The sequence below is a fragment of the Triticum aestivum genome, chromosome 1A (assembly GCF_018294505.1).
Source record: "Triticum aestivum cultivar Chinese Spring chromosome 1A, IWGSC CS RefSeq v2.1, whole genome shotgun sequence".
NCBI classification, from domain to species: Eukaryota; Viridiplantae; Streptophyta; class Magnoliopsida; order Poales; family Poaceae; genus Triticum; species Triticum aestivum.
This window is the reverse complement of record NC_057794.1, coordinates 15393154-15417822: the sequence shown is the minus strand read 5'-3', so window position 1 is coordinate 15417822 and position 24669 is coordinate 15393154. Positions and strand designations below refer to the sequence as shown.

General features: G+C 45.5%; 1 protein-coding gene and 1 pseudogene across 1 annotated transcript; both read left to right on the top strand.

The window, feature by feature from the left end:
• The first annotated feature begins 16515 nt into the window (after positions 1-16515).
• On the top strand, positions 16516-18192 carry LOC123186642 (E3 ubiquitin-protein ligase RDUF1). Its single transcript, XM_044598371.1, has one exon. The coding sequence runs from the start codon at positions 16791-16793 to the stop codon at positions 17988-17990; it is 1200 nt and encodes a 399-aa protein (XP_044454306.1). The 5' UTR covers positions 16516-16790; the 3' UTR covers positions 17991-18192.
• A 226-nt stretch (positions 18193-18418) lies between these two features.
• LOC123186655 (disease resistance protein PIK6-NP-like) lies at positions 18419-23535 on the top strand (annotated as a pseudogene).
• The last annotated feature ends 1134 nt before the right edge of the window (positions 23536-24669 follow it).

Sequence of the window (24669 nt, the reverse complement as noted above, 5' to 3'; positions counted from 1 at the left end):
GGTATTGAGTACTACGATGGTCATTGCGAGGACTAACACAGCAATGGGGATGGCTTGACCCATATATGGTACTGCTGGCCGGCTCAACAGCCAATGAGAGAGATAGCTGTTTGTCCTCTTTCTAGCTAAGAGCATCTACAACGGCCGCATAAAAATCTGGCGCCCAATAAAAGTTATAGCGCGCCACTTTAGCATTTTTAGTATGCCGGGACCAACATCGCTTTTGCAGACGCCAAAAAACGCGCGCACAAAAAGCACACAGTGCAAATTGTGAAGCGCGCGCAATCGGGAGCCCAAAATATGCTGCGCGCGATAGAGTTTTTGAGTGCGCGTCCAAAATTTTTTAGCGCCACAGCATCTGCTGGAGCTGTATGGCGCCCAAAAAACAAAATTTTAGTGCGCGGAGCTCTTTTTAGACACCTGTTGTAGATGCTCTAAACAGTACTCTATGCTATGTAGTAGGCAGATCACAGACAAAGGACCTACTAACCCAATCGATACAACCGTGGCCTGGCGATCTTACGGTCGTGGCTGGCACATATCGCGAGGTGTATGTACGCACCAGATAAGCGGGCCAGGGCGCACCTGCGCTATAATATTTTTTCACTGTTTAACTATACGTTATTAGCTCATAAAAAGGTTTAACTATGCCTTATAGTCATGGCTGGTCCTCCCGTTGTTATTTTCTTGTGCTGTATATTCATCATTTCAGTTAGTTTTTGTTGTTCTACTATGGTCAAATCTGCTTTTCCTTCACAACGGTAATAACTTGTTTTGTAATCAGTAATCACATGTACTGCAAAATCATCTTCTAATTACTTCCAAGCTTTTGCTTGCAAGATATGATATGCAGCCTGAGGCAAAATCTTCTTATATGTAATGTGATACTCATGCTGAAATGTATTACTTTGAGCTGGTTTCATTTGGATTTTATTTATTTACTTGGTAAATTTTGCTATCTATGTCCAAAATGTCCTCAGTTATTTCGAGTTTTCATCACAATAGTTAAGACACACTTCAGCTTTTTGGATCCATGCATCAACGTGGGCCTCCAGCAGATCCATCTGGATTTGGCGGGCGCTCATGGTTGTAGGTGTGCTTGCATGTGCCGTCCTTCCAATCTACATTTTTCTTAGTCAGCGACGGTTGTTTCCCTAGTGTGCTAGCCTTTGGGGTCTTAGCACGCCGACTTTTTAACTTTCAATTACAATAACCGATTCCAGAGGAGTGATGACGGCGGGTCGGCGGCTCACCTTTGTCTTGCTACGGTCCTTGTAGTCGTCGCTAGATGTTAACGGGTCTGGTTGTAATTTTCATTTACTTTTGTGGTGGATCCATGTACAATTGTTACATCATAATATATCAGATGAGAGAATACACTCTATGAAGTATGATTATATTTTTCTTTATGGTTTTCTTTGTTTCTTCACGGTCTTCTTTGGTTTTGTGTTTTTCTATATTTTTCCATCGGTTTCCTTTGTTTTTTCATGGTTCTTACCCGTTTTCTTTGTTTCTTCACTATTTTTCTTTGATTTTTGTCTTTCTCTATTTTTTATGGGTTTTTTCGATTATTTCTTGGTTTTCACTTGTTTTTACTTTTCTTTCTTTTTTTCATTTTTTGTTTCTTTCTTGGTTTTCTCAGATATTTCTTGTTTTCTTTTGCTTCCTTTTCTTTTTTGCACTACTTTTCTACAGTTTTTTTTATTTTTCTTTTTCTACGTCTATTATTATATCTTGTTTCTTCCCATGTTTTTCTTTTATTCCTTCGTTATGCTACTGTTTACTTTATGTTTATGTGTCGGTTTTCATAAACAATCATTCTTGAGCACATGTCTAATTTTTTCAATGCTCGGTGTATATCTAAAGTATACATGTGAAACAATTTTTTGATACACGTTGTACACAAATACATGATGTATACTTTTTCTTAAACATATGTTATGAACACTTTTTCGAATACATGGTCAGCACTTTTTCAAATAGACAATGAACAATTTTATGGTAATAACATATTTTCGAAGCAGTGCATGCATTTTTTAAAATATAGGATTAACATTTTAACTGTACACGTGAAACATTTTTTTGAATACATGACGTATATTTTCTATTAATACATGTTTTGGGAACCTTTTTGAATAAATGGTCAACATTTTTGCAAATACATGATGTACATTTTTATGGTAGTAAACATTTTTTGTAAATTGTATGAGCATTTTTTTAAATACATCATTAACATTATTTCAAACATATATTTTTATGTCAACTTTTTCCATACACATTTGTACTTTTTTTATGCATCAGCAACATTTTCTCATACACGTTTAACATTTGCCAAATACATCATTAACACATTTTAGAATTATATTTTTTTGTCTAATGCTTTCATAACATTTTAGATTTCACGTATATATCAGGAACATTTTATCGCACACATTTAACCTTTTTTAAATACAGTGTTTACATTTTTAATAACTTATATATTTATGTCTACTTTTTCGTACATATTGTATGTTTTTATATACATGATTAACATTTCTCAAATACGTGATAGTCTCTTTTTTCATATATAACCTTTGATGTCTACATTTTTTCATACACATTGAACAATTTGATATACATTAGGAACATTTTTGTATACCCATTAAAAATAAATACAAGATTAAAAAAATTCCAATCTGCTGTAAATTAATTTTAATAACAGATACATTCAGAGAATTTCAAAATATAAGAAAAAGCGAAAAGTGAAGCCAGAAGCAAAAGAAAAAAGATAAAGGCCTGTTGTCCCTGCTGGGCCTGCCCATTATGCGCGCTGCTAGACGCGAAGCTTCCCTACGTCTCGCTATAAGCTAGACATAGGGGCGCTGTGATAGCCTTGCTTGATAGGGATGATAGACTACTCATATCAATAAGGAATTCATTCTTTTTCGGAAGCCCATTCAGACAAAACTCCAAAGTTAAGCGTGCTTAGCTTGGAGTAATTTCAGGATGGTTGACCGGCCGGGAAATTGCTCCCGAGTGCGTACGAGCGAGGACAAAATGCGCAGAAAAGACTAGTATTGATTTGTGGGACCAATCTAAATCCCGCCAGGAGTAACGACCACCGGAAGGTGTGTCCGTGGCGTTATAGGCGCCTAGCAATGATAGCACAAGAGTTACAGCACAAACAAATCGAATGGCTTCTCTAAATAAAACAAATCGAATGGAGAACAACTCAGATGTGAGAAAATGTTTTCAAGTTTGTTCACGATTTCACGGATTGTTTCAAAATCAAAAAAATGTGTTCAACTTTTTTCAGAAATCTAAAAACAATCATGCTTTTAAAAAGTGTTAAGAAATTATTCTTAAATCGTATTTTTTAACAAATGTTTGAAAATTTTACATAAATGCTCGATCTGCCGCTGGAGATAGTTCTTTAAAGTTTCGCGGTGTTCAGTAGTCACGAACGCCCCAGCTACAATTGCTACCAATAGCCATGTGCAGTGAGAGGTCTCGTGTTCCATTCCACTTGTACGTGAAATGCCGAGCAAACAGACTCAATCACCGCAATTGGGCCGGCTCAGTTTGTGTGGTTAAATGTTCCCTTCGTATGTACATTTTGGTTTTGTATCATTTTTAGGGGTTTTCAAGTGATTTTCTTTTTCATAAAAACACAGACCTTGTTTTTCTAAGAAGTGAACATTTTTTGGATATGCAATTTTTAAAAGGATTCAGAATTTTGTTTAGAAAATTTAACAACATGAACATTGTTAAAAAATATTAACAAAAAAATTAAGAATATTTAAATCACAAATAGTTGTTGAAATTTTGAATATTTTCGAAATGAACCTTTAGTAAAATCATGAATAATTTTATATTTTGCAAATATTTTTAAAGTTTGACAAACACTTATTCAAAAAGCATGAACATTTTCAAAAGAGAAAAGAGACAACAAAAATAAAATAAAAGATGAACATAAAACTAGAAGAAAACTGGTGAAAAAAAAAACTAAACTGGGACATGACCGAAAGAACCACAAAGGACCTCCCATAAACCAACAACTATCGAGAAAACATAAAAAACAAAGTGTGCCCCTCAGTACCGACTGGTCCTGGCCCATAACGGATCGTTATGTGCGAATTCCTGATAATTTGACGCAATGAAAACGTCGAATAGGATTGCCCATGTTTCCGCGTTTCGCAATATAAAAGCGGGTGTCAATTGATCGGTCTCAGGGCTGAAGATATAACTATCGTGCAATCATCCAATCAGTGAGTTTTTCTCTAAAAAAAATCCAATCAGTGATTGGTGTTCTCAATAAAGGTAAAAAAAAAACAATCAGTGATTGACTTTCATTTCATGAGTTCAATGATATGATATAAATTGATAACTGCGACCAACTCGGGCATATAAATTGCCACAGTTGTACCCTTTTTGACAAGAGGGTCAGTACATCCTCACTGTCACAGCCTATTGGCCCATTCCTCTGCATGCTGCTTTCAGTGAACTTTCTCTGTTTATTTGCAATGATAGCTTCTTCCGTATATAGCCTCCAATGATCTTCCATCCATTCCTCCTTGTAGTACCTCTCGTGATGAACACTAATAATCCACCCACCAAATCTTGAAGGACTGAACACTAATCCTATCCCCTGTGTCCAATCGAACCTCTCCATTTACTCGGTCTATCAACTTTTGTCCTAATAAAAACGCCATTCCAAATCAAGCAAGACAGTGCAGAACAGAGGCGAAAGCTATTCCATGTACTTCTTGAAAAGCATCGTTTTTCTGCAAGAAGCACAACTGTGCTTCCTGAAAAGAAAAAAAAAGCACAATCTATCTAATACGAGAAGTATATTTGTGCTTCCGTGAGAAGCATAGGTTTGCTTCCACGAGATGCACATGATGTGCTTCCCAAAAAAGGGAGAAAAACAGACTGTCCTTCTCGTGGAAGCACAACCTTACTTTCATGAGATACACAACCTTATTTTCAGTTTTATGATTTTCAAGAGGTTTTTCGTTGTACCTTTCATAAGCACAAGAGTATTTATTTTTCTAAGCAATGAACATATTTTGGAATTTGCGATATGTAAAACATCTAAACTCCTTTTGGATATTTTTAAACATGAACATTTCATAATTACAACTCTTTTGAAAATTTTGAATATTTTTAAGTGAACATTTCATAAATTATTGGGAATATTATTAAAAACTCATAAAAAGATAAATTTGGTGAAAATCTATTCTAAAGCCATGAAGATTTTCCAAAGAGAAAATAGACAGGAAAAGGAAAAGGAAAAAACTAACTTGAATAAAACCGGTGGGAAAATTTATACCAGGACATGACCGAAAGAACCACAAAAGACCACTCAAAAACTAACAGCTAGCAAGAAAATGTAAAAAAAAAGTGCCCCTCGGTACCTACTGGGCCTGGCCCATAACAGATCCTGCGCGAATTCTCAACAATTTGACGCAATGAACATCAACTAGGATTGCCCATGTTTTTACCTCTCTTTTTTTTGCGAATCAATGATCAGATTACAATTTTGCTATAGAGTGTCAGCAAGAAAAGGAGGGGTGTAATTAATTAAGCCATAAGCCTCTACGACTAGACTCGCTTGCTCTCTTGGCACAAAGATGGGCCGCAACATTAGCATCCCTCCCAATAAAGCCCAAAATAAAACTAGAGAAACTACCACTCATCTCTTTGATGTCATGCAAAAAATACTACCAACTTCAGATCTCTCATAATTATTAGCCTTCCACAGGTTAACAATGGGTAGGGCATCTGTCTCGACGTGGACGTGCTGGATAGCTCTCTCCAGTGCCATGCAAACAGCGTCTCGAACAGCCGGTGCTTCCATAACCTCCACATTAGCTGCCCTTTCATACCAGAGGGCCTGGGCTCTCAACATACTTCCCATGTTGTCCCGCCAGATCAAGCCCGTAGCCCCTGATCTCGCCAATCAGTGTTTTTTTAGCTGAAGGTATAACTATCATGCCATCATCGAAACACTGATTTTTGAGCTATTTTTTGTCTCAAAAATAATTCAATCAGTGATGGTGTTCTCAGAAATAATAATTCCGTGATTGGTTTTCAATGATCTGATAAATGGATAAGTCCGACCAACGCGAGCAAATAAATTGCCACAGCTGTACCCTTTTTGACAAGAGGATCAGTACATCCTCACTGTCACAGCCTATTGGCCCATTCCACTCCATGCTGCTTTCAGTGAACTTTTCTCTCTTTATGTGCAATGATAGCTTCTTCCAATGAACTTAAATCCATTCCTCATTGTAGTACCTCTCGTGCTGAACACTAATTCACCACCAAATCTTGAAGATTTGAACGCTAATCCTATCCCCTTTGTCCGAGCTAACCTCGTCATTTACTCGGTCTATCAACTTTTGTCCTAATAAAAACACCATTCCAAATCAAGCAAGAAAGTGCAGCACAAAGGCGAAAGCTATTCCATGTACTCCAATTCGTTTTATGCACGGGCTGGGACAATTAATCAGCCACCAATGGCCATTGAAAGTTGGGTATATAAAGTCGTGCTGGTACGACGCATCGTCGTTAACAAGATTAGTTAGTTAGGCTGTGACAGCAGTGTCATCATCAAATCAGTGATTTTTTGAGCTATTTTTTGTCTCAAACAATTTTCAATCAGTGGTTGGTGTTCTCAAAAATAATAATTCTCAAACAATAATTCTGTGATTGGTTTTCAATGATCTGATAAATGGATAACTCCGACCAACGCAGACAAATAAATCGGCACAGCTGTACCCTTTTTGACAAGAGGATCAGTACATCCTCACTGTCACAACCTATTGGCCCATTCCTCTGAATGCAGCTTTCAGTGAACTTTCTCTCTTTATCTCCAATAATAGCTTCTCCCGTATATAGCCTCCAATGAACTTCCATCCATTCCTTCTTGTAGTACCTCTCCTGCTGAACACTTACAATCCACCGACCACATCTTGAAGAGCTGAACACTAATCCTATCCCTTTTGGCCAATCTAACCTCGCCATTTACTCGGTCTATCAACTTTTGTCCTGATAAAAACGCCATTCCAACAAATTAAGGAAAAAAGTGCAGCACAGGAACAAAGCCAGTCCATGTACTCACTGCTCTTTTATGCCCGGGTGAGACAATCGGCCACCAATCGCCATTGGAAGTTGGGTATATAAAGCCGTGCTGGTAGTAGCTAGTACGACGCATCGTCGTTAAGAAGATTAGTTAGCTAGGGGTTACATGCATGCATGGTGATACTTTAGCAGATTGATCAGGACCCCTTGGCCAGCCAGCCACCTACTATATATTGCATCTTACTTTGATAAGTGGTTGGGAGAGAGATGGGAGCTCTGACTAATCAAGCTCTCCAATTCGATCCACGTCACGCATCGTGTGCACATGATTATCTCTTTGATAGGCCGTTTCTTTGTTCGGTTTCTATAGTTGCCAGGGACATCATTTTGGAACTAGCTATGTCATGCTCACCAATGTATGACGTCGTTTACAAATGTGGAGAATTTTTTTAACACGGTACAGCGCAGACGCTCATACAGACGCATATACACTCACCGCTATAGGCACCTCCGAGAGACTGAGTCGGCACATGATCTTGAGATTGACGAAGACGCTACACTGATGCCTTCGTAGTCGAAGGAACGTCTTCTTTCACTGAATGCATATCGCCGTAAGGCCTGAAATAAATTCAGGAAAATACGACCATCAATACCAAGTCTAGGACTTAAACCTCATGGGTTGATTCCACCATAAGAAATCTAACCATCTGAGTTATGCGTAGTTTGCAAGAAATTATAATTTTAGTTCCTTAAATAGCGGTTGTCAAAGTCTAAACCTGGTCTCCTTTTTTAGGAGAAACCATAATTACTCGACCAAAACTAGTAAAGTATTACCTCCGTCCCAAATTACTCCTAACATGTCTAAATACATTTGTATCTAGACAAATCTAAGGCAAGTAATTTGGGACGGATGAAGTACTTCATAATTTTAATTTTCTAAATATATTAGAATCATACATGTTATTATTTTGGGAGGGAACAATTATTATTTACGGGGGGATACGCTGTTTCTTTGTTCGGTTTCTATAGTAGCCAGGATAACATCGTTTTGGAACTAGCTATGTCATGCTCACCAATGTATGACATCGTTTACAAATGTGGAGAATTATATATTTTTTAAACACAGTGCAGACACAGACGCTCATACATACGCATATACACTCACCTCAATAAGCACCTTCGAGAGACAGAGCCAGCACATCATCTTAAAATTGACAAAGTCGCCACGAACGTCTTCTTAGTCGACGGGAACGTCTACTCCTACTGAATGCATATCGCCGGAAGGCCTGAAATAAGTTCAAGAAAATACAACCATCAATACCAAGTCTAGGACTTGAACCCTCATGGGTTCGTTCCATCACAAGGAATCTAACCATCAGAGCTAGATGGGCCTAAAGCCCACTCCAAATTTCAGCATTTTTTGTCTAAAAAAAATTCAATCAGTGATTTGTGTTCTCAAAAGTAATAATTATGTGATTGGTTTTTGTTAGAAGGGAGAGAGAGGGATTGGTGGAATAGTTCGTTGTATTGCTTGAGCCTCGTGGGCATATATATATATATAGGAGTACAAAGACCAACTTGGAGTACAAGACAAGGCAGGACCAAATTCTAGTCTATCCTATACTTCCTAATAGTCCTTATACTCAACATCCCCCCACAGTCACAACGGTAGCGACGCAGACTGTGAGACTGGAGAAGAATCCGAAGGCAAGCCAACAGACACCCCCACAGTCGTAACGGTCGATGCATCATGGAGTCGTGGCTGGAGTGCAACCGACGAGGTTGCTCAAGCAAGGCGGTAGCCCTTTGTGCTGTTTGTCGATGTAGCCGAGAGCGTGGGTGGTGGAGTCGTGGTTGAGGTAGCCGTGCGAAAAATGTCGTTGTCGATGTCGAGTCGGGGTAGCTAGTATCGATGAAGTCACCGTGGAGCCACGGGCGCAAGGAGGCGCCGAGTTAGTCATGGGCATCGTAGTGTCGAAGTAGTGGTGCGCCGGGAAGAAGACGTTGTTGACGACGCGTCGCGCCGGGGTTGCCAACCAAGGGGACACATCGTAGATGAAGGCACGCGTCGGTGTTGCCAGCACCGGGCATGCGTAGACGGACGAAGACGAAGTTGACAAAGCGCGGCACCAGGCTTGCCAGACCCGGGGACAAGTCGTGGATGAAGACACGCGACGGTGTCGCCAGCACCGGGCATGCGTAGATTGGGACGTGCATGAGTTGTACGCCATGTCGAAGAAGTCGGAGAGGCCAGCAGAGAAGGACTCAACGACGGTTGCAGCACCAATCGGCGTGAGGCCAATGTCACACGCGGTTGTCGGAGTAGATGAAGCGGCCGGGGTAGATGACGGTGACGCTGGCGATGGGCATGTGCTGAACGAAGACGAATGAGGTGGACGGGTGGCTACGGGGGTAGCGGCGGCAACGGCCAAAGAAGAGCGGCGGCGGCTAGGCTAGGCTAGGAGCGCGGCGGCGGTGCTCGAAGTAGGCGAAGAACCCTGACAACTTGACGAATACCGATGTGGAAGGTGGTGTTCCCGCGCCAAGGGAGACGGTGCGGCGCATACCACGGGAGGTCGACACGCGGTGACGGCGAAGTGGACCACGGGCCGCGGCGCTAGCACTACGGCCCGAAGGGGCGACGCAGCAGCGGCGGGCAGGTCGGGGCGACGGCTGGAAGACCTCGGGGCAGTTGCAGGGATCGCGTGCCACGCTCGCTACGGCCCGACGGGGCGACGCAGCGGCAGCGCGAGGGTCGGTGCAGCCTCGGGGATGACCTGGAGCGCACGGCCTCGGTGCGACGGTTGACCGCGGGCCGCGGCACAACGGCCCGAAGGGGCGATGCAGCGGTAGCACGCGAGGTGGTGAAACCACGGGAATGGCCTCAGGGCGGCGGCGGGGACCACGTGCCACGACGCTACGGCCCGAAGGGGCGATGCAGTGGCGGTGCGGTTCAGTGCAGCCGGCGGCGGCGCTGCGGCCCAATAGGGCAACGCAGCGGCAGCCCGTTGCTCGATCGGTGAAGGGGCGCGCTGAACTCGGGACAGGACAGTGACGGCCGGCGTAGGTCAACGAGCGGTCCGACGCGCGGACGACGGCCGTGAGAGGCCGCCCGTCGCGCAAGGCCGCCGGGTCGGGTCGACGGGCGAGCAGACGCACCAACGACGGCCGTTAGGGGCCGCCGGGTCAGTGAAGAGGCCGGCCAGTCGCGCCGGTGTCGGAGTAGAGGCGCACGGTGGTCGACGACGGCGATGGGCGACGCAAACCGATCAATCATAGATCGGAAAACTAAAAAGAAAAACATCGATCAAAACGACCGACGAGAGAGCAAAAAAACCCGGAGCAAGCGCTCGGGAAAAAGACTCTTTAGGGCAGCCGATCAACACGACCGGCGGACGAACCCTAGGTACGGGCGGCGCGGCCACCGACGGCGGTCATGGAGGCCGACCGCCCAGAAAGCGGCGCGCGGGTGCGGAAGCAGCGGCGGCTAGGGTTTAGAACCCGAAACTGATACCATGTTAGAAAGAAGAGAGAGGGTTTGGTGAAATAGTTTGTTGTATTGCTTGAGCCTCGTGGGCATATATATAGAAATACAAAGACCAACTTGAAATACAAGATAAGGCAGGACCAAATCCTAATCTATCATATACTTTCTGATAATCCTTATACTCAACAGTTTTCAATGATCTGATAAAAGGATAACTCCGACCAATGCGGGCGAATAAATTGCCACAGCTGTACCCTTTTTGACAAGAGGATCAGTACATCCTCACTGTCACAGCCTATTGGCCCATTCCACTCCATTCTGCTTTGACAACCGCTAAGGAACTAAATTATAGTCGACCAATCCTTACAAAGGCTAATCTTACATAAATTATAAATGACACATAGGTCCTTGGGGAGATTGACATCGCCTTCCTCCCATGCTCGCTGATGGTGCATTGTGAGAGAAGCTCCATGCGGCCTCTGGACATCTGAAACACCATCGTATCCAGGGAAACATTATGACGCAACGACTAGGAAATTGTCGGTCGGAACTAGAAGACACCAGCAATAGCGATTTAAAACACATTTCACCATCCCGGAGAAGAAGGTGCGAAAGAAGAATGAGCGACCACCTCCACCAGCCAGACAGATCTAGGGAGGCCTAAGCTCGCCCATGGCACTGAAGTTGGTCAAACACTGCCGCTCACCGATGGGAGAAAGATCCAAAGGAGCAAGACATGAAGCGACGTCGTCCACTTCACTGGAAGACGCCTTCGAAGACCACATATATAACACAAAGACACAATTATATTCACCACTCAAGAAGAGTGGTGACCAGACGAATCCCCCACCATCATCTGCGTCGATAACAAAGGTCGACCAAGAGTAGAAATCTCAATCCGCATGTTTCCACCATAGACACCACAACGCCGCATTTATGGAACCAAATTCTAATATTAAGAGACCCAACAACAGTGTCATAACACATATCTAGGGTCCTTACCCTTCTCGCCGTTGGAGTGGTAGCAAAGGAGAAGGGGACACATGGCCTCCTCGGTGGGAGTGGGTTGGATGTCTAGGGTTGTTTCAGGGGGTCGCGGCGAATGTCTAGGTTTATTTTTTGTCCAAATTATTTTCAACCAATGCACACATCTAACGTTCTCAACATAAGGCTGGCTTAATTTATCAATAGCTTGAGATACAGCCCCTAAAAGATATACATTTTCCCCCTTTTGGATGTGTGCATGTGATTGAAAACAATTAATATATGTTGGAACGACTTTGAAAATGTTGACGAAACGGGAGTTATTTGGATTGACACCATCGAAATGATGTATGTATGTATCTATCTAAATACTCTAGCTAGTTTCATCTTGGTTTGACAACATCCCATACAGAGATCGATTGAGATTTGGTTCGGTCGATCGAGATTGGTAGCAGCATGTTACTAGGTGTAGTGGTTAATCCTCCAGCTAGTTGGACCAGCGCAAGTGTGTAACCAATTTGATCAGTATTATATCAGATACCCAAGACATGTCGATACAAGAGAGAGGTGAGGAAACCAAGATGATATTCTTGCAAGTTGCAAAACGGCATGGAGCATATGCAAGTTGCTAGCGTTTGAATGCTGTATGCAGCAACATCCAAAACCCTAGGTTATTACTCCATTAAGCAACTACTAAGCCAGCCCATACTGCGGCTTGATTAATGGTTAACCACATGTATCGCCCTTACCTGATACACATACTTGTCGATCATATATCTGTATAGACTATAGACAAATTCTTGATTAGTTACTAGATAGATTCTTAATTGGTTAATTAATTCCTCTTAACAAGGAGCCGGCCGGTTGAGCTGAGGAGCCAGTCTGTCAGCCAGGCTGCTATTGTTTCCAATGCAAAGATGCTTAGATAATATGTGAAATGCATAAAAAGTCTTAGTAACTAAACTCCTCTATGTATAGATGCTTAGTTTTTTGTAGTTAAGTTTTCTTCATTTAATAGCTTAGCAGTCAAACTCTCACGCATAGTTGTTTTGCTAGGCTTGTGTGCTTGACACCGTTTCTTTCTAGGATAACCAAAGTACTCTCTCGCCTCTTTAATTACTTTGCCGTGTCAGTTTTTTGCCTCTGTAGAATTCTTAGCACATGTACACCATATAGAGCACTAGGAAGGGCCTTAGAGCACTATACCACTCTTTGCCTTGTCTCAGTTACTGTTGCTGACTCATACAGTTAAATTAAGAAGACCAATCTAGTGAGTATTCGTGTGATTTTCTTTAATTTTGGGCTCATGCAAACTGTATTACAAATCAAAATCAACAATAAATTATATATAGCCGAAATAGATGTTGCTAAATTCAAACATTAAAAATTGCATTGCTTTCAAACCGAACGTGCAAATCATAATCTGTTTTTACCGGTGTGTTCCTCCCAACCAGTCTTCCAAACTAGATCCCGCATGAGCATATTCAGACGAGTATTTTTTTTAAATTAATGAAAAGCAAGTTTAGTGGTAAAAAATTATTTTCTAGTTTGGACCGATCATCTACCACAGCAAATCAATCATTTATTGTACATTATTTGGTGATGAAAAGCACGTTTCTGAAAAAACTTGCTTGCAAATCATTAAATACTTTTTTTTGTAGTTTCTTGGGCATGCGCTAGTTTCTCCAAAGCAACGTAACATCATGAAAGTACAAGTTTGTATTGCATGTTACTTTTGTCGAGCTAATTTGTGTTTCCAAAACATACATAGACAAACTCTTAAGACTTAACAAAACAATTTTTAAACCAAGAAACTTGTTTTAGCACATAAATTTCATAACGGTCTACCTACTGGTTTGTGAGTAAAAACTGTTTTAAACTAAGCACTTGTTTTTCGTGCCATAGTAAGTTGATTCACAAATATATCCATCAGAACATGTCTATGTGGAATCTAGTTTTAAAGGACTCGTGACAAGAAACATATATTTTTCTTGCAAAAAAGCATGTGGAATCTAGTTTACTCAAACACAAATACTAACTTAATTATTGGTATGTGCTAAAAAAGGGAAAAAATACTTTATAGAAAGGGGGAATAAATTCTGAAGAAATTGTATCCTCTACAAATTTATATGGAATTCTGTTGAACCAAAGAGGCCCTAAACAGTAGAGCCAGTTGCGGCCAGCACAATCGGTTTGAGGATCAGATCATAGCTGTCAAGGAAAAAAGAAATATTTGAAGATGAGATAAGCAGGACCATATGGAGGATACGAGGGATGGGTGAGCAAACCAAGATGATGATACTATATATCAGCTGCAAGTTGCAGAACCAACTGGAGCATGGCAGCAAAAGCATACAAACATATATTGGAGCTAGCTTTTGAACGTTGGATGCAGCAACACGTATACCTAGGCGCTAGCTGCTGTTAACTAAGCAAGTTCACATGCAAGCAAACAAGCAGGCAGGCATGGTGCCCGCCGCGCGGCCTGATTAGTGGTTAAAACCACATGCGTGGTCCTTACCTGACCATATTGCCCTAAAAAAAAGAACTTTCGACAATATATGTGTATAGATATAGATATACACAATTGAACAATAGACTGTTATTCGTGGTTTTAGACGACCCCCTCACCCTTCCACCTGTGTCGCCCTCCTCTGATGACTCGGGGAAACCCTAAATCGCACCGCCACACTCCACCCCTCCTTCCCTCTCATCTCGCTGCCACTTGAGAAGCCACCGGTGAAGCCCACGCTGGCTCTGGGGAAGGTGGCAGTGAGGTGCTTCGTTGTTTTCACGGAGTGACGTATCTGGTCATTTGGGGGCGGTGCGGCTTTGAGGCGCCGATGGCGGCATGATTTCCCATCGCATGGTGGCAAACTAGCGTGAGCGGTACGAAGGTGTTCCCTACTGTGTGGACTTGGCTGAAGATAAATCCTTGCCTTGCTCGGGTGCCTTGCTGATGCGAACAACGATGACGCTTGCCGGCGCCGTCTCCTTCATGTAGGCGTTGTCACGGCCATGTTTATTCCCTCCCCGTGCACCTAGGGGAATGCTAGGTTCGGTTCTTCAGGCCATGTAGTGATGGCGGCACGGTGTTGTCCCCTCCTTGGAGGCGCTACCTAGGTGCTCATGGAGTCTACCTGAGAGGAAGCTGGAGTTGGTTACCTCGTGAGTTTCAGCGGCGAGGCTTGGTTGGTGTGTTATTTTGCTCGTTGTCGCGGGTATGTGCCTATGGGGCGCAATGTACTTCGTCATCGACACCTCTTGGATGGCGTCTTCCTCAGGTCCGTCTGGTTCCGACCACTTGGCGATTCTCTTAGACGCTAAGTCTCGTTGATTCAGTGTGGCTCGATGTCATCTTTGGCTGCGACGCGGGTCTCGGCCCTCCGCGCCCTCTCTCTTCGCCATTTCTCGCTTGGGGTTGGACAAGGCGGGTTTTGCGTCGTTGCACTTGTGGGTCTTTGGTGTGGTGTGATTGCTATCCCCTCCGATTAGGGTTGTGCCGTTGTACGCCGAAAGGCGCTGTGTCTCGGCTCTTCTTGTGTGAATTTGATACGCCTCCGCACGGTGCATTCTCGAAAGAAAAAGAAAGATATAGACAGATTCTTAATTGGTTGGTTGATATAGTACACAGATTCTTAATTAGTTTGTTAATATATACTCGTATACTAGATAGATATATATTCCTAATTGGTTTAATAATTAATTCCTGTGATCAAGGAACCGGCCGGTTCCGTTTGAGCCAGCCAGCCAGCCGGAGCACTCTTGTCTTGTTCTCGATCACCGTTAATTTACTCCACCGATTAGACTAAGCACGCGCCGATCACGCCTAAAGCTCTAATTTCTCTGCGCCAACGCACTTTTGGGCATCCGCAAAAAGATCGCCGGCATCTTACCGTGCGACGGAGTGCGTGAAATCTCCGTCCATCTGGAAAACGCGGCCAGCGGCGGCGACGACCCGGGGCTGTGTCACTTGGCGCGTCGCCGTCGGTCGCCGGTGATGGCCGGCACCGGCAGACGGGAGGGCCGGCAGGTAGCGCGCCAGCCTTGACTTTGACTCCTCCGTCCCCACCCTGGATGGTTATCCGTTTCTTAATCACTTTTTGGCTTTGTCGCTCTCATTCACAGGAAGGCATGGGGAAGGAGGAGGTTATCCCTATGCCTTGGTTTGCTATAAGACACGTTTTTAGTCGGCTTAATCGGGAAGTTAATTGTTTTGGCTGGGATTTGGGCGGATGGACCCAAGAAGCATCCAACATGGAGAGGTCTTGCTGTACTTTTCTTTGTTTTGGGGGGAAATGAAGGCTAGCTGGGGCATTTTTTTAGTCCAAGATGACTTGAAGAATTCACAAACACATTTCCCCTGCTCCCCAAATGAATAGTCTTTTTGGTTTTAGGAAATTATCAAAGCCGGGACATCCTTCTTTACTACTCTCTCCGTCCCAAAATATAAGAACGTTGTGAAAAACGTTCTTATATTTTGGGACGGAGGGAGTAAAAGAAAGATTGAAGAAAACCCAAAAGTCCGATTCATTGCTTCAGCGAATATGAATACATCCCTGAAAGAAAATAACTTTGCATGTGTAGTTTTTATTTGTAGATAGACAGCTATCCAAAGTGGATTTTGTGCTCTCGAGCCTATTTGCACCATTTAGTTTACAGTAATAGTAATAAAATAAATCATATTTTTAGATGTTCCACAAAATTTTGAAAACACATCTGTCATGTGCATATGGCAGCCAACTATTTATCTGCCACCAAACCAAACCAAAATGGAGGAGTACAAACGGTGGCCTCCTCTCCTCGGCGGCAATTCCGGCAAGAAGAGGAAAAGAAACGGCGACGAAGCAAGCCGCGTCGGAGACCGACCGTCACGCCATTCTCATTCCCCACACCCACAGCCACCATTTCCTCCCCGCTTCCGTTTCCATTTCCACGCGCTTTGATTTGTCGCCCGCCGGTTAAAACCCCCTCCCTCCCCCACCCCACCGTCTCCTCCATTCCCTTCCGGCTTTCCCCCACCCAACAACCAGCCCCCCACCTCCTCCTCCTCCTCCCACCACTTCTCCTCCACCCTCGCCGCCGGTCACGGGATCCGACGCTCTCCTCTTCTACGTCGCCGGACCGGTCGCCGAGGGTGAGGCATAACCGCCGGCCAAGGGAGGAGCGTTCCGGTGCTGAGCTCTGCCGCCCAGATCTGAGCTCGGGGGAAAAAGTCAAAGTCAGGATCTTTTCTTGCCGTGCTTCTCGCTCCATGGATACCTCCCCCGCCGCCAGCGCGGCGTCCTACTGGTGCTACAGCTGCGACCGCTTCGTGCGCGCCGCGTCGTCGCCGGAGGGGGGCGGCGACGTCGCCTGCCCGGACTGCGGCGGCGGGTTCCTCGAGGAGATGCGCCGGACCCCGCCGGCCCCGGCCTACCTCCGCCGCCCGCGCGCGCACCACGCCAACGACCTGCGCCTCCGCCGCAGCCGCCGGGCCGCCGCTGCTGCTGCCGCGGCCGCCTCCGCTGGGGGAGGGGGCGACCGCGCGCCGTTCAACCCGGTCATCGTGCTGCGGCGCTCGGCGCTCGGCGCGGGGGCGGCAGCGGGGGAAGACAACAACGGCGACGACGACAGCGCGCTCGCCGCGGCCAGCAGCTTCGAGCTCTTCTACGACGACGGGGCGGGCTCGGGCCTCCGCCCGCTGCCGGAGAGCATGTCGGACTTCCTCATGGGGTCCGGCTTCGAGCGCCTCCTCGGCCAGCTCGCGCAGATCGAGGCCGGCGGGCTCACCCGGGCCCGCGAGACCCCGCCGGCGTCCAAGGCGGCCGTCGAGTCCATGCCCACCGTCGCCATCGCGGCCTCCCACGTCGCCGCCGACTGCCACTGCGCCGTCTGCAAGGAGCCCTTCGAGCTCGGCGCCGAGGCCAGGGAGATGCCCTGCGCCCACATCTACCACGAGGACTGCATCCTCCCCTGGCTGCAGCTCCGCAACTCGTGCCCCGTCTGCCGCCACGAGATGCCCACCGACACCGCGGCGGCAAGGTCACAGGCCGCCAGCGCCGGGGCCGAGGAGGAGACCACCGTGGGCCTGACCATCTGGAGGCTGCCCGGAGGCGGGTTCGCCGTCGGGAGGTTCGCCGGCGGGAGGAGGCCCGAGGAGAGGGAGCTCCCGGTCGTTTACACGGAGATGGACGGCGGTTTCAACCACGGCGGCGCGCCGAGGAGGATCTCGTGGGGGTCAAGGCAGAGCCGGTCGACCGAGAGGAGCGCCATTCGACGCGTCTTCCGCAATATGTTTGCCTGCTTCGGCCGCGGTCATTCGGCGAGCTCCCACGCTTCGTCCTCCCACATGAGGCCCGAGGAGATGACCGAGGCATCGGATCATTCCGCCGTGTTCAGCCATGGCTCGAGAAGCCGGAGCATGAGCTGGAGGCTGGAAGACGGCCATGCCGACACGATGGTGCAGAGATAGTCCTGAACTCTGAACCCAAAGAAAAAAGGTTGCTGATTGCTTCTGTTTTATGTTTTTATGTATTTATAGAAGAAAGAAAGGAAACACGACGATTTGTAGAACAGAATTGGTGTTGTACATAGGAGCAGCAATCTGCTATATTAGTTACAGGGGAGATGTCCACTGTGATTCTGAATTGAGCATTTGGAACCTAGGTGATAAATTGTTTTGTTGGTACTAGCAAACAATGTGTTTGATGATTTTTGATTCATTTAATTCAATTTGGCCTGGTCTTTACAATGTGTGAATGCTTCAGTTGAACATATGTTCCTAGATATTTTCCGCTCTAGTCTCCGGCTTCTTGAGTTAGCTAGTCTCATCTATCTCTTGCAGATATACCATGGCTTTTGTGGATAATTTCTACTGTATGTTGTTATCACTATGATTATTAGTGATTAGAATCCCTGGGTGTTCTTTTCTTGTTCACAAGTCAATGCATCCATTTTCATTTCATCTGTCCACAGAGAGCAAGACCTCATTAATATTTTTGCGAAATAATCTGCCTGACTGAAATTTCGATGTAGCCCGTCGTCTTCAGATATTTAAGTTCTTCTGGATGACATATCTGAAACAATATATTTGTTTACTATCATCAGATCTATGCAAGTGTTGCAATTGCCAATTGCCCTGCATCATTGTCCTGATCATAGAAAGTTGCAGCAATTACACATGAAGTTACCCAACTTTTTACATGTCCGCATTGTGTATTTAATTTAATGTGGCCTGGTGTTTACAATGTTTGAATGGTTCAGTTAAACATATATCGTCGTAGATATTTTCTGCTCTTCTTGAGTTAGCTATTATCATCAATCGCTTGCAGATATATCATGACTTTGTGGATAATCTCTATGTTGTTATCGCTATGCTTATAAGTGATTAGATTCCCTGGGTGTTCCTTTCTTGTTCACAAGTCAATGCACCATATTCATTTCATCTGTCCACGGAGAACAAGTCCTCATTATTACTATTATTTTGCAAAAATAATCTGCGGCTGTCTGACTGAAATTCCGATGTAGCTCCTTGTCGTCATACTTCAGGTATTTTAATCATATTCAGATATTTAAGTTCTTCTGGATGACATATCTGAAACAGGATATTTGTTTACTGCCCTCAGATCTATGCAAGTGTTGCAACTGCCAGTCACCCTGCATCACTGTCCTGATGTAAAGCCATAGAAAGTTGGGCAGCAACCACACATGAATTTATCCTTCTTTTACTGTCTTTTATACTGCTCCTTTTTATGAAACCGAGAAGGCTAACGTCTACCTTTGCAGCAATCCTGGCATCTCAAAAGCTCGTAGAATATTCTGATGGCCGGCTATCTTTGCAGTAAGTTTGAAGGCCTATCATCAGTTTGCTCTCTTTGTAGTAGTAGTATTTGGAGTGCTGCTGCTGCTGCTACATGCTTTTCTGCAGCTTTCATCTGGTAAATCGACCAACCAACATACCAAGAAACGCTCCTTTCAGGCATGCTCAATAACCAAGTATAATGCAACCACTGAACCGGAATGATTATGATGTTTCCTCTATAATTGTATGGAGTGCGTGTTTGGAGGTGCAATGATTAAGATGTCCCCTAATCCTGCCATCCATGTCTGTTTCGGTGGTTGAGCGTGCATTCAGAGTTGGTGCAAAGGTGAGGTAAGATTTGCTAATCTTGTTTGATTAGAAATGTGTCGACATGTGTTTGCCCATTAATCTTTGGCTCCATAATTTTGTCTCTAAACAGCTGCTGGTTTTGTTCTAGATGAAGCAAAATTACTGCCCATGGCGCGTCGTGCTGGGTGAAGTTGCCGTTTGAACGTTTTTAGTGCTAACTTTTAATCTGAAACTGGCTATTCCAACTGGGTGGATGTCATTATCCTGCTGAACAGAAAGTGGTAGGCGCATGAAGTTCACCGCGTTTTAGGTTCTTTATTATGGAGTTGATATGGACGTCTGAGGCTCCTAGAGATATTCCACATTTCCACTTGAGCCGCCAGGTTCTTGCATTGACTCGGCTGCTCTATCGGCTATCTCTTGCAAATAGTTCAACTTGCCACTTTGTGGTTGATCTCCATGTTGTTATCAGTATCATTAGTGATTAGATTTTTCCCGAGCGTTCCTTTTTGTTCACAAGTGAGTAAGCGACACATGTATACCCCCCTTGTCCGTGTACAAATAGCACCGTAGTCACAATTGGTTTTACAAAAAAATTACAAAAACTTTGTGGTAATTGCTAGGCTTGGTGTAAATCCAGAAAGTAGCAGTTAGGTACATCTTACATGTATTCACCCTCCTATTATTTCGTTTTATGCAGCTGAGAAGGACGTGCACATCGGTGGTACAGTCAGGAAATGCTCTCTTCATGCCTGGCCCATACAAGTATGATACTTAACTGGCATGCATGGTTTAGCTGTTTCTTCTATTGGATGAAGCTGTGCCGTAATCTCGCCATCTATGTCTGTTTCAGTAGTTGAGCTGCAGCTACGCGCAAACAGAGTAGATTGTGCGCCGAAATGCATCGACAGGTATTAACAAATTACTTTTTGAAACCACTATTCTCTCTCTAGACAGCTGCTGTTTATTTTCCACAACATAAAACAGCCTAAGGCACATCATAGCAGAAACAATCTTGGTTCGTTGACCCGATCCGAATTCGGATCCGAAATGGGGGGCTTGTGGATATGCACTAGTGTTATTTTAGAGAAGGTGACTAGAGGGGTTGAATTTGGATGGCGAAAACTGAAAGGCAAGCAGAGGCTTACATACATGATTTCAGCCATAAAACAAAATCCAATTTAGGTGCTAAAAAAGTCGATACATTGGCCATTCGTCTCTGTCCTATCTGAATGCTAGTGTACAGTTGCCGCCATTGACTAATCGAGGTTTGAATCCAGCTGTGATGCTTGTATGAGATTCGCGTACGCGCACCCAGCGCGTAAAACAAAGTGTAACTATAATATGTAGTACAAGTGGCTATCGAGATGAACGCTTGAGGGCCAAAAGTTTTGCCTCGGTTTTATAATTAACCTGAATTCATTACTGCTAACGAGGCTCTCCCTACCTGTTGTGACCTGACATAAGTTGTTATTAACTTACTCAGGCCCAGCTCCAGCACATGCTAGCAGCGCGTGAGGCGTGTTGACCAAATGCACATGCCAGCCATCGTTATTATCCAAGGTAAATCTTGCAACTGGTCTGGTAACAAGGCCTTCATCCGTGTTCCTGCTTGTCTGAGTTCTCCCCACAACCATCACACACACAAACAAGAGCTGGAGTGCAGAACAAGGAGTAGAGACAGAGACTGATGGCGCCGGTGGTGAGCGCTTCACTGGGCACGTTGGGTCCCCTCCTGGTGAAGCTCACCGCTTTTCTTGCCGGTGAGTGCGGCTGCCTGAAAGGGGTCCGTCGCGAGATCCGCTCCCTCAAATCCGAGCTGACTAGCATGCATGCTGCGGTCCAGAAGTACACCATGCTAGTTGATCCAGATGTCGAAGTGAAGGCATGTATATCGCTGGTGAGAGAGCTGGCCTATGACATCGAAGATTGTGTCGACAAGTTCATTCATCAGCTTGGCAGTGGCGGGCGCCATGGAAGCTTCATGGACTTCTTTCGCAAGACTGCTCACCGTCTAAAGACACTTGGGTCTCGGCGTGGAATCACAACCAAGTTGATGATCTGAAGGCTCGCGTCAAGAAAGTGAAAGAGCTGAAGGGCAGTTGCAAGCTGGACGATATTGCCTGTAGCACCTCCTCTGACCATGCAGCCGTGGATCCTCGGCTGTCTGCTCTTTCTGCAGAGGAAGCACACCTTGTGGGCATTGACGGTCCAAGAGGCGATCTTGCCAATGGATGATGGAAGGAGACAGGTCGACCAAGCGTCATCGCAGGGTGTTGTCCATTGTTGGTTTTGGTGGATTGAGGAAAACAACTCTAGCGCATGAGGTCTATCACAAGATTCGGGGGCATTATCATTGTCAAGCCTTTGTATCAGTCTCACAAAAGCCGGATATAAAGAGGATTATCAAGGATGTGATCTACAAAGTGCCTTTCCCAGATGATTCATAAAAGACATTGACATTTAGGATGAAATGACATCTATTGCGAAGCTGAGAGAGCTGCTAGAAGATATGAGGTGACTTAGCTTTTACCATTCCCTCCGCAAACGTAACATGTGTAGTTTACATTATTTCTGGTATCTTTAGTGCTTCCACTATTAATTTCGCACACAGTGAAGATTGCACAATATTTCACAGCCCTAACAGTACTTTAGCCACATGGCTTGCATAATTGTAGGAATACTTTACCACACATGCACCATACTGAAATTTTTCGCGTAGTATATAACTAAATGTACCTAAGATATTATAGCACGCTGGTTTTTTTTTTTGGAAAAGGATTGTAGCACATAGGTAGTAGCAAGTTACCACAGTCCACAGGTAAACCTTTCGTTCCAAAACCTGGCTATAAGATGCTGAAAAATGTTTGACATAAATCTTCCTTCAGTTCACCATTTCAGTTTAGTTGGTCTGCTATTTTGATCGTTGTTTGTGATGAAAAAATCAACCTAAAATGATGCATTAAACCACTCAATTTTTCTGCTATCCTCACTGATGATAATCTACGAACATGTTGTGGTATCGTTTGTCTTATAATTTTACAGTATCCAGAGATGGAATATTTGTAATTTGTCCTCGGGTAGATCATTGCAATCAGACATGGTTCAGTGTGTGCAGAAATTGGTGTTAGACCAAGTAACTATTTTTTTATGCCCAGACAACTATTAAGATGGTTTTAACATTCGGTTCCAAACATCAGATTTTTAAAGAAATACTCCCGTCCCTTGTGCCGCTCCCGCGAGCGGCCCGGGCGGAACCCTAGATCGCCGTTGCCGCTCCCCTTTCTCGCCTTCCTTCTCCCTCACCGCCGCTAGGAGACGCCGCCGGGCAAAGCCCGCGCGTGCGTCGGCGGCGACGGGGCTCCCTCCCTCCTCGCGAGGTTCCTGGGCAGCGCGGGCCGGCCGGCCCTCGCGGCGGCGCTCGGCTCGGCTCGGCGGATCTGCGGGGCTCCCCTTTGGTGGCGTTGCGGCGATGGCGGCGGCGTGGTCTGCGCAGGGCGGCGAGGCGCGGGCTCCTCCTCCCGATCTGATGGCGCCACGGTGGCGCCGGCGCTCGGGCGTGCGGCGGGGTCCGTTTGAGGGTGGTCAGCGTGCGATGTCTTCCTCCCCGATCTGATGGCTCCATGGTGGCATCAGTGCTCGGGCGGCGGTTGGCTTCGGCAAGCAATGGCGGGCGCTGGGCTCTCGGCGGCGGTCCCTGTGCGCGGTCGGCGGCTTCGTCTCTGACCCGGACGGCGCGGCGGATGGCAGCGGCCCGGCGTGGTCGGCGGTCTGGATGCGGTGGTGCCGGCGGCTCGCTGATCTGCCGGTACTCCAGGGCCTGCCTGATGGTGCTGGTGGTGACGGCGGCCTGTGCACGAGAGTTGGATCCCTTCGAACTGATCTGGGTGAAAACTTGCCTTCGGCTTTTGCTAAGGCTGGCGGTGGCGGCGCTATCTGCGTTGTTCCTTTCTTGAAGGCATCGCCGTGGAGAAGTTCAAGGCCACTCTCTGCTACCTCCGAGGAAACCATAGATCGGATGATCGGATGACAGCGGCGCTCTGGTGTCGTTCCTCCCTTGGTGGCGTCATTCTTGGAGGTACACACGTGAAGGGACCAGAGGATGGATTCTTTGGTGGAGCGATGCTTCATCCTACACACCGATGGCGACGGATCTTGACGGCGTGGCGCAGTGCATATTTGGAGTTCGCCGTGGGAGGATGGACTCGCGCAGGAGGACGACGCTGTCGGGCGTCGTGGTGGCGTTGATGGCAGAGAGACCTGGCTCGGTACATGCAACAGTACAGCTCTGAAGAAGGATTGGTGGCAGGTGGCTGCGGCGGCCTCATACCCGGCAGGCGTCCTGGTTGAGGAGTGCGCCGGACTGGTAGATGGCCCATACCCGGCAGGCGTCCTGGTTGGGATCTCAGGTCTTAGATGTTTAGGTTTGGCTGCGATGTGTGTTTGGTATTAGGTCCAGACTATCTGCGCCCCTTCATCAATTGGATAGGTGTAGCGACAGTTGTTGCTTAGACGGTGGCTTTAGTCTTGCTGTTGTATGGCTTTGTAAGGTCTTGTGATAATAATTAATAAAGTGGCCGTATGCATCGCTCAGATGCAGAGGCCGGGGGTCATCCTCCTTTTCTAAAAAAAAGACAACTATTAAGATGGACGTTCTATTTTGGTGCAACTTGGATCAATGTGTGCGATACCAAATTTTGTAGAAATCTAGTGTCAAGACATGATTAAATTCAGACTCTAAACATCACAGATTCATGCATTTCGGTGATTATGTTCAGACTATAAGATTCGTAGATGTTAAGGGCATTTAAAATGCTATCATTAGATCGATAGAAGAGTTGTGTGCGTCATGTCTTTTTAACTTACGCAAGAATTTACCTAATAGTTATAGTTAGCATTTCAAAATACTATAAAATAATTTCTACATTGATTTATGATCATTTATTTACAGTCAAATCAGCATCAGGAATTTGGAGTTAGCCTTTCTGATTTTGAAAGTTTACGTGTATTGCATTTTGAAGATTGTGAGAATCTGGAGGAG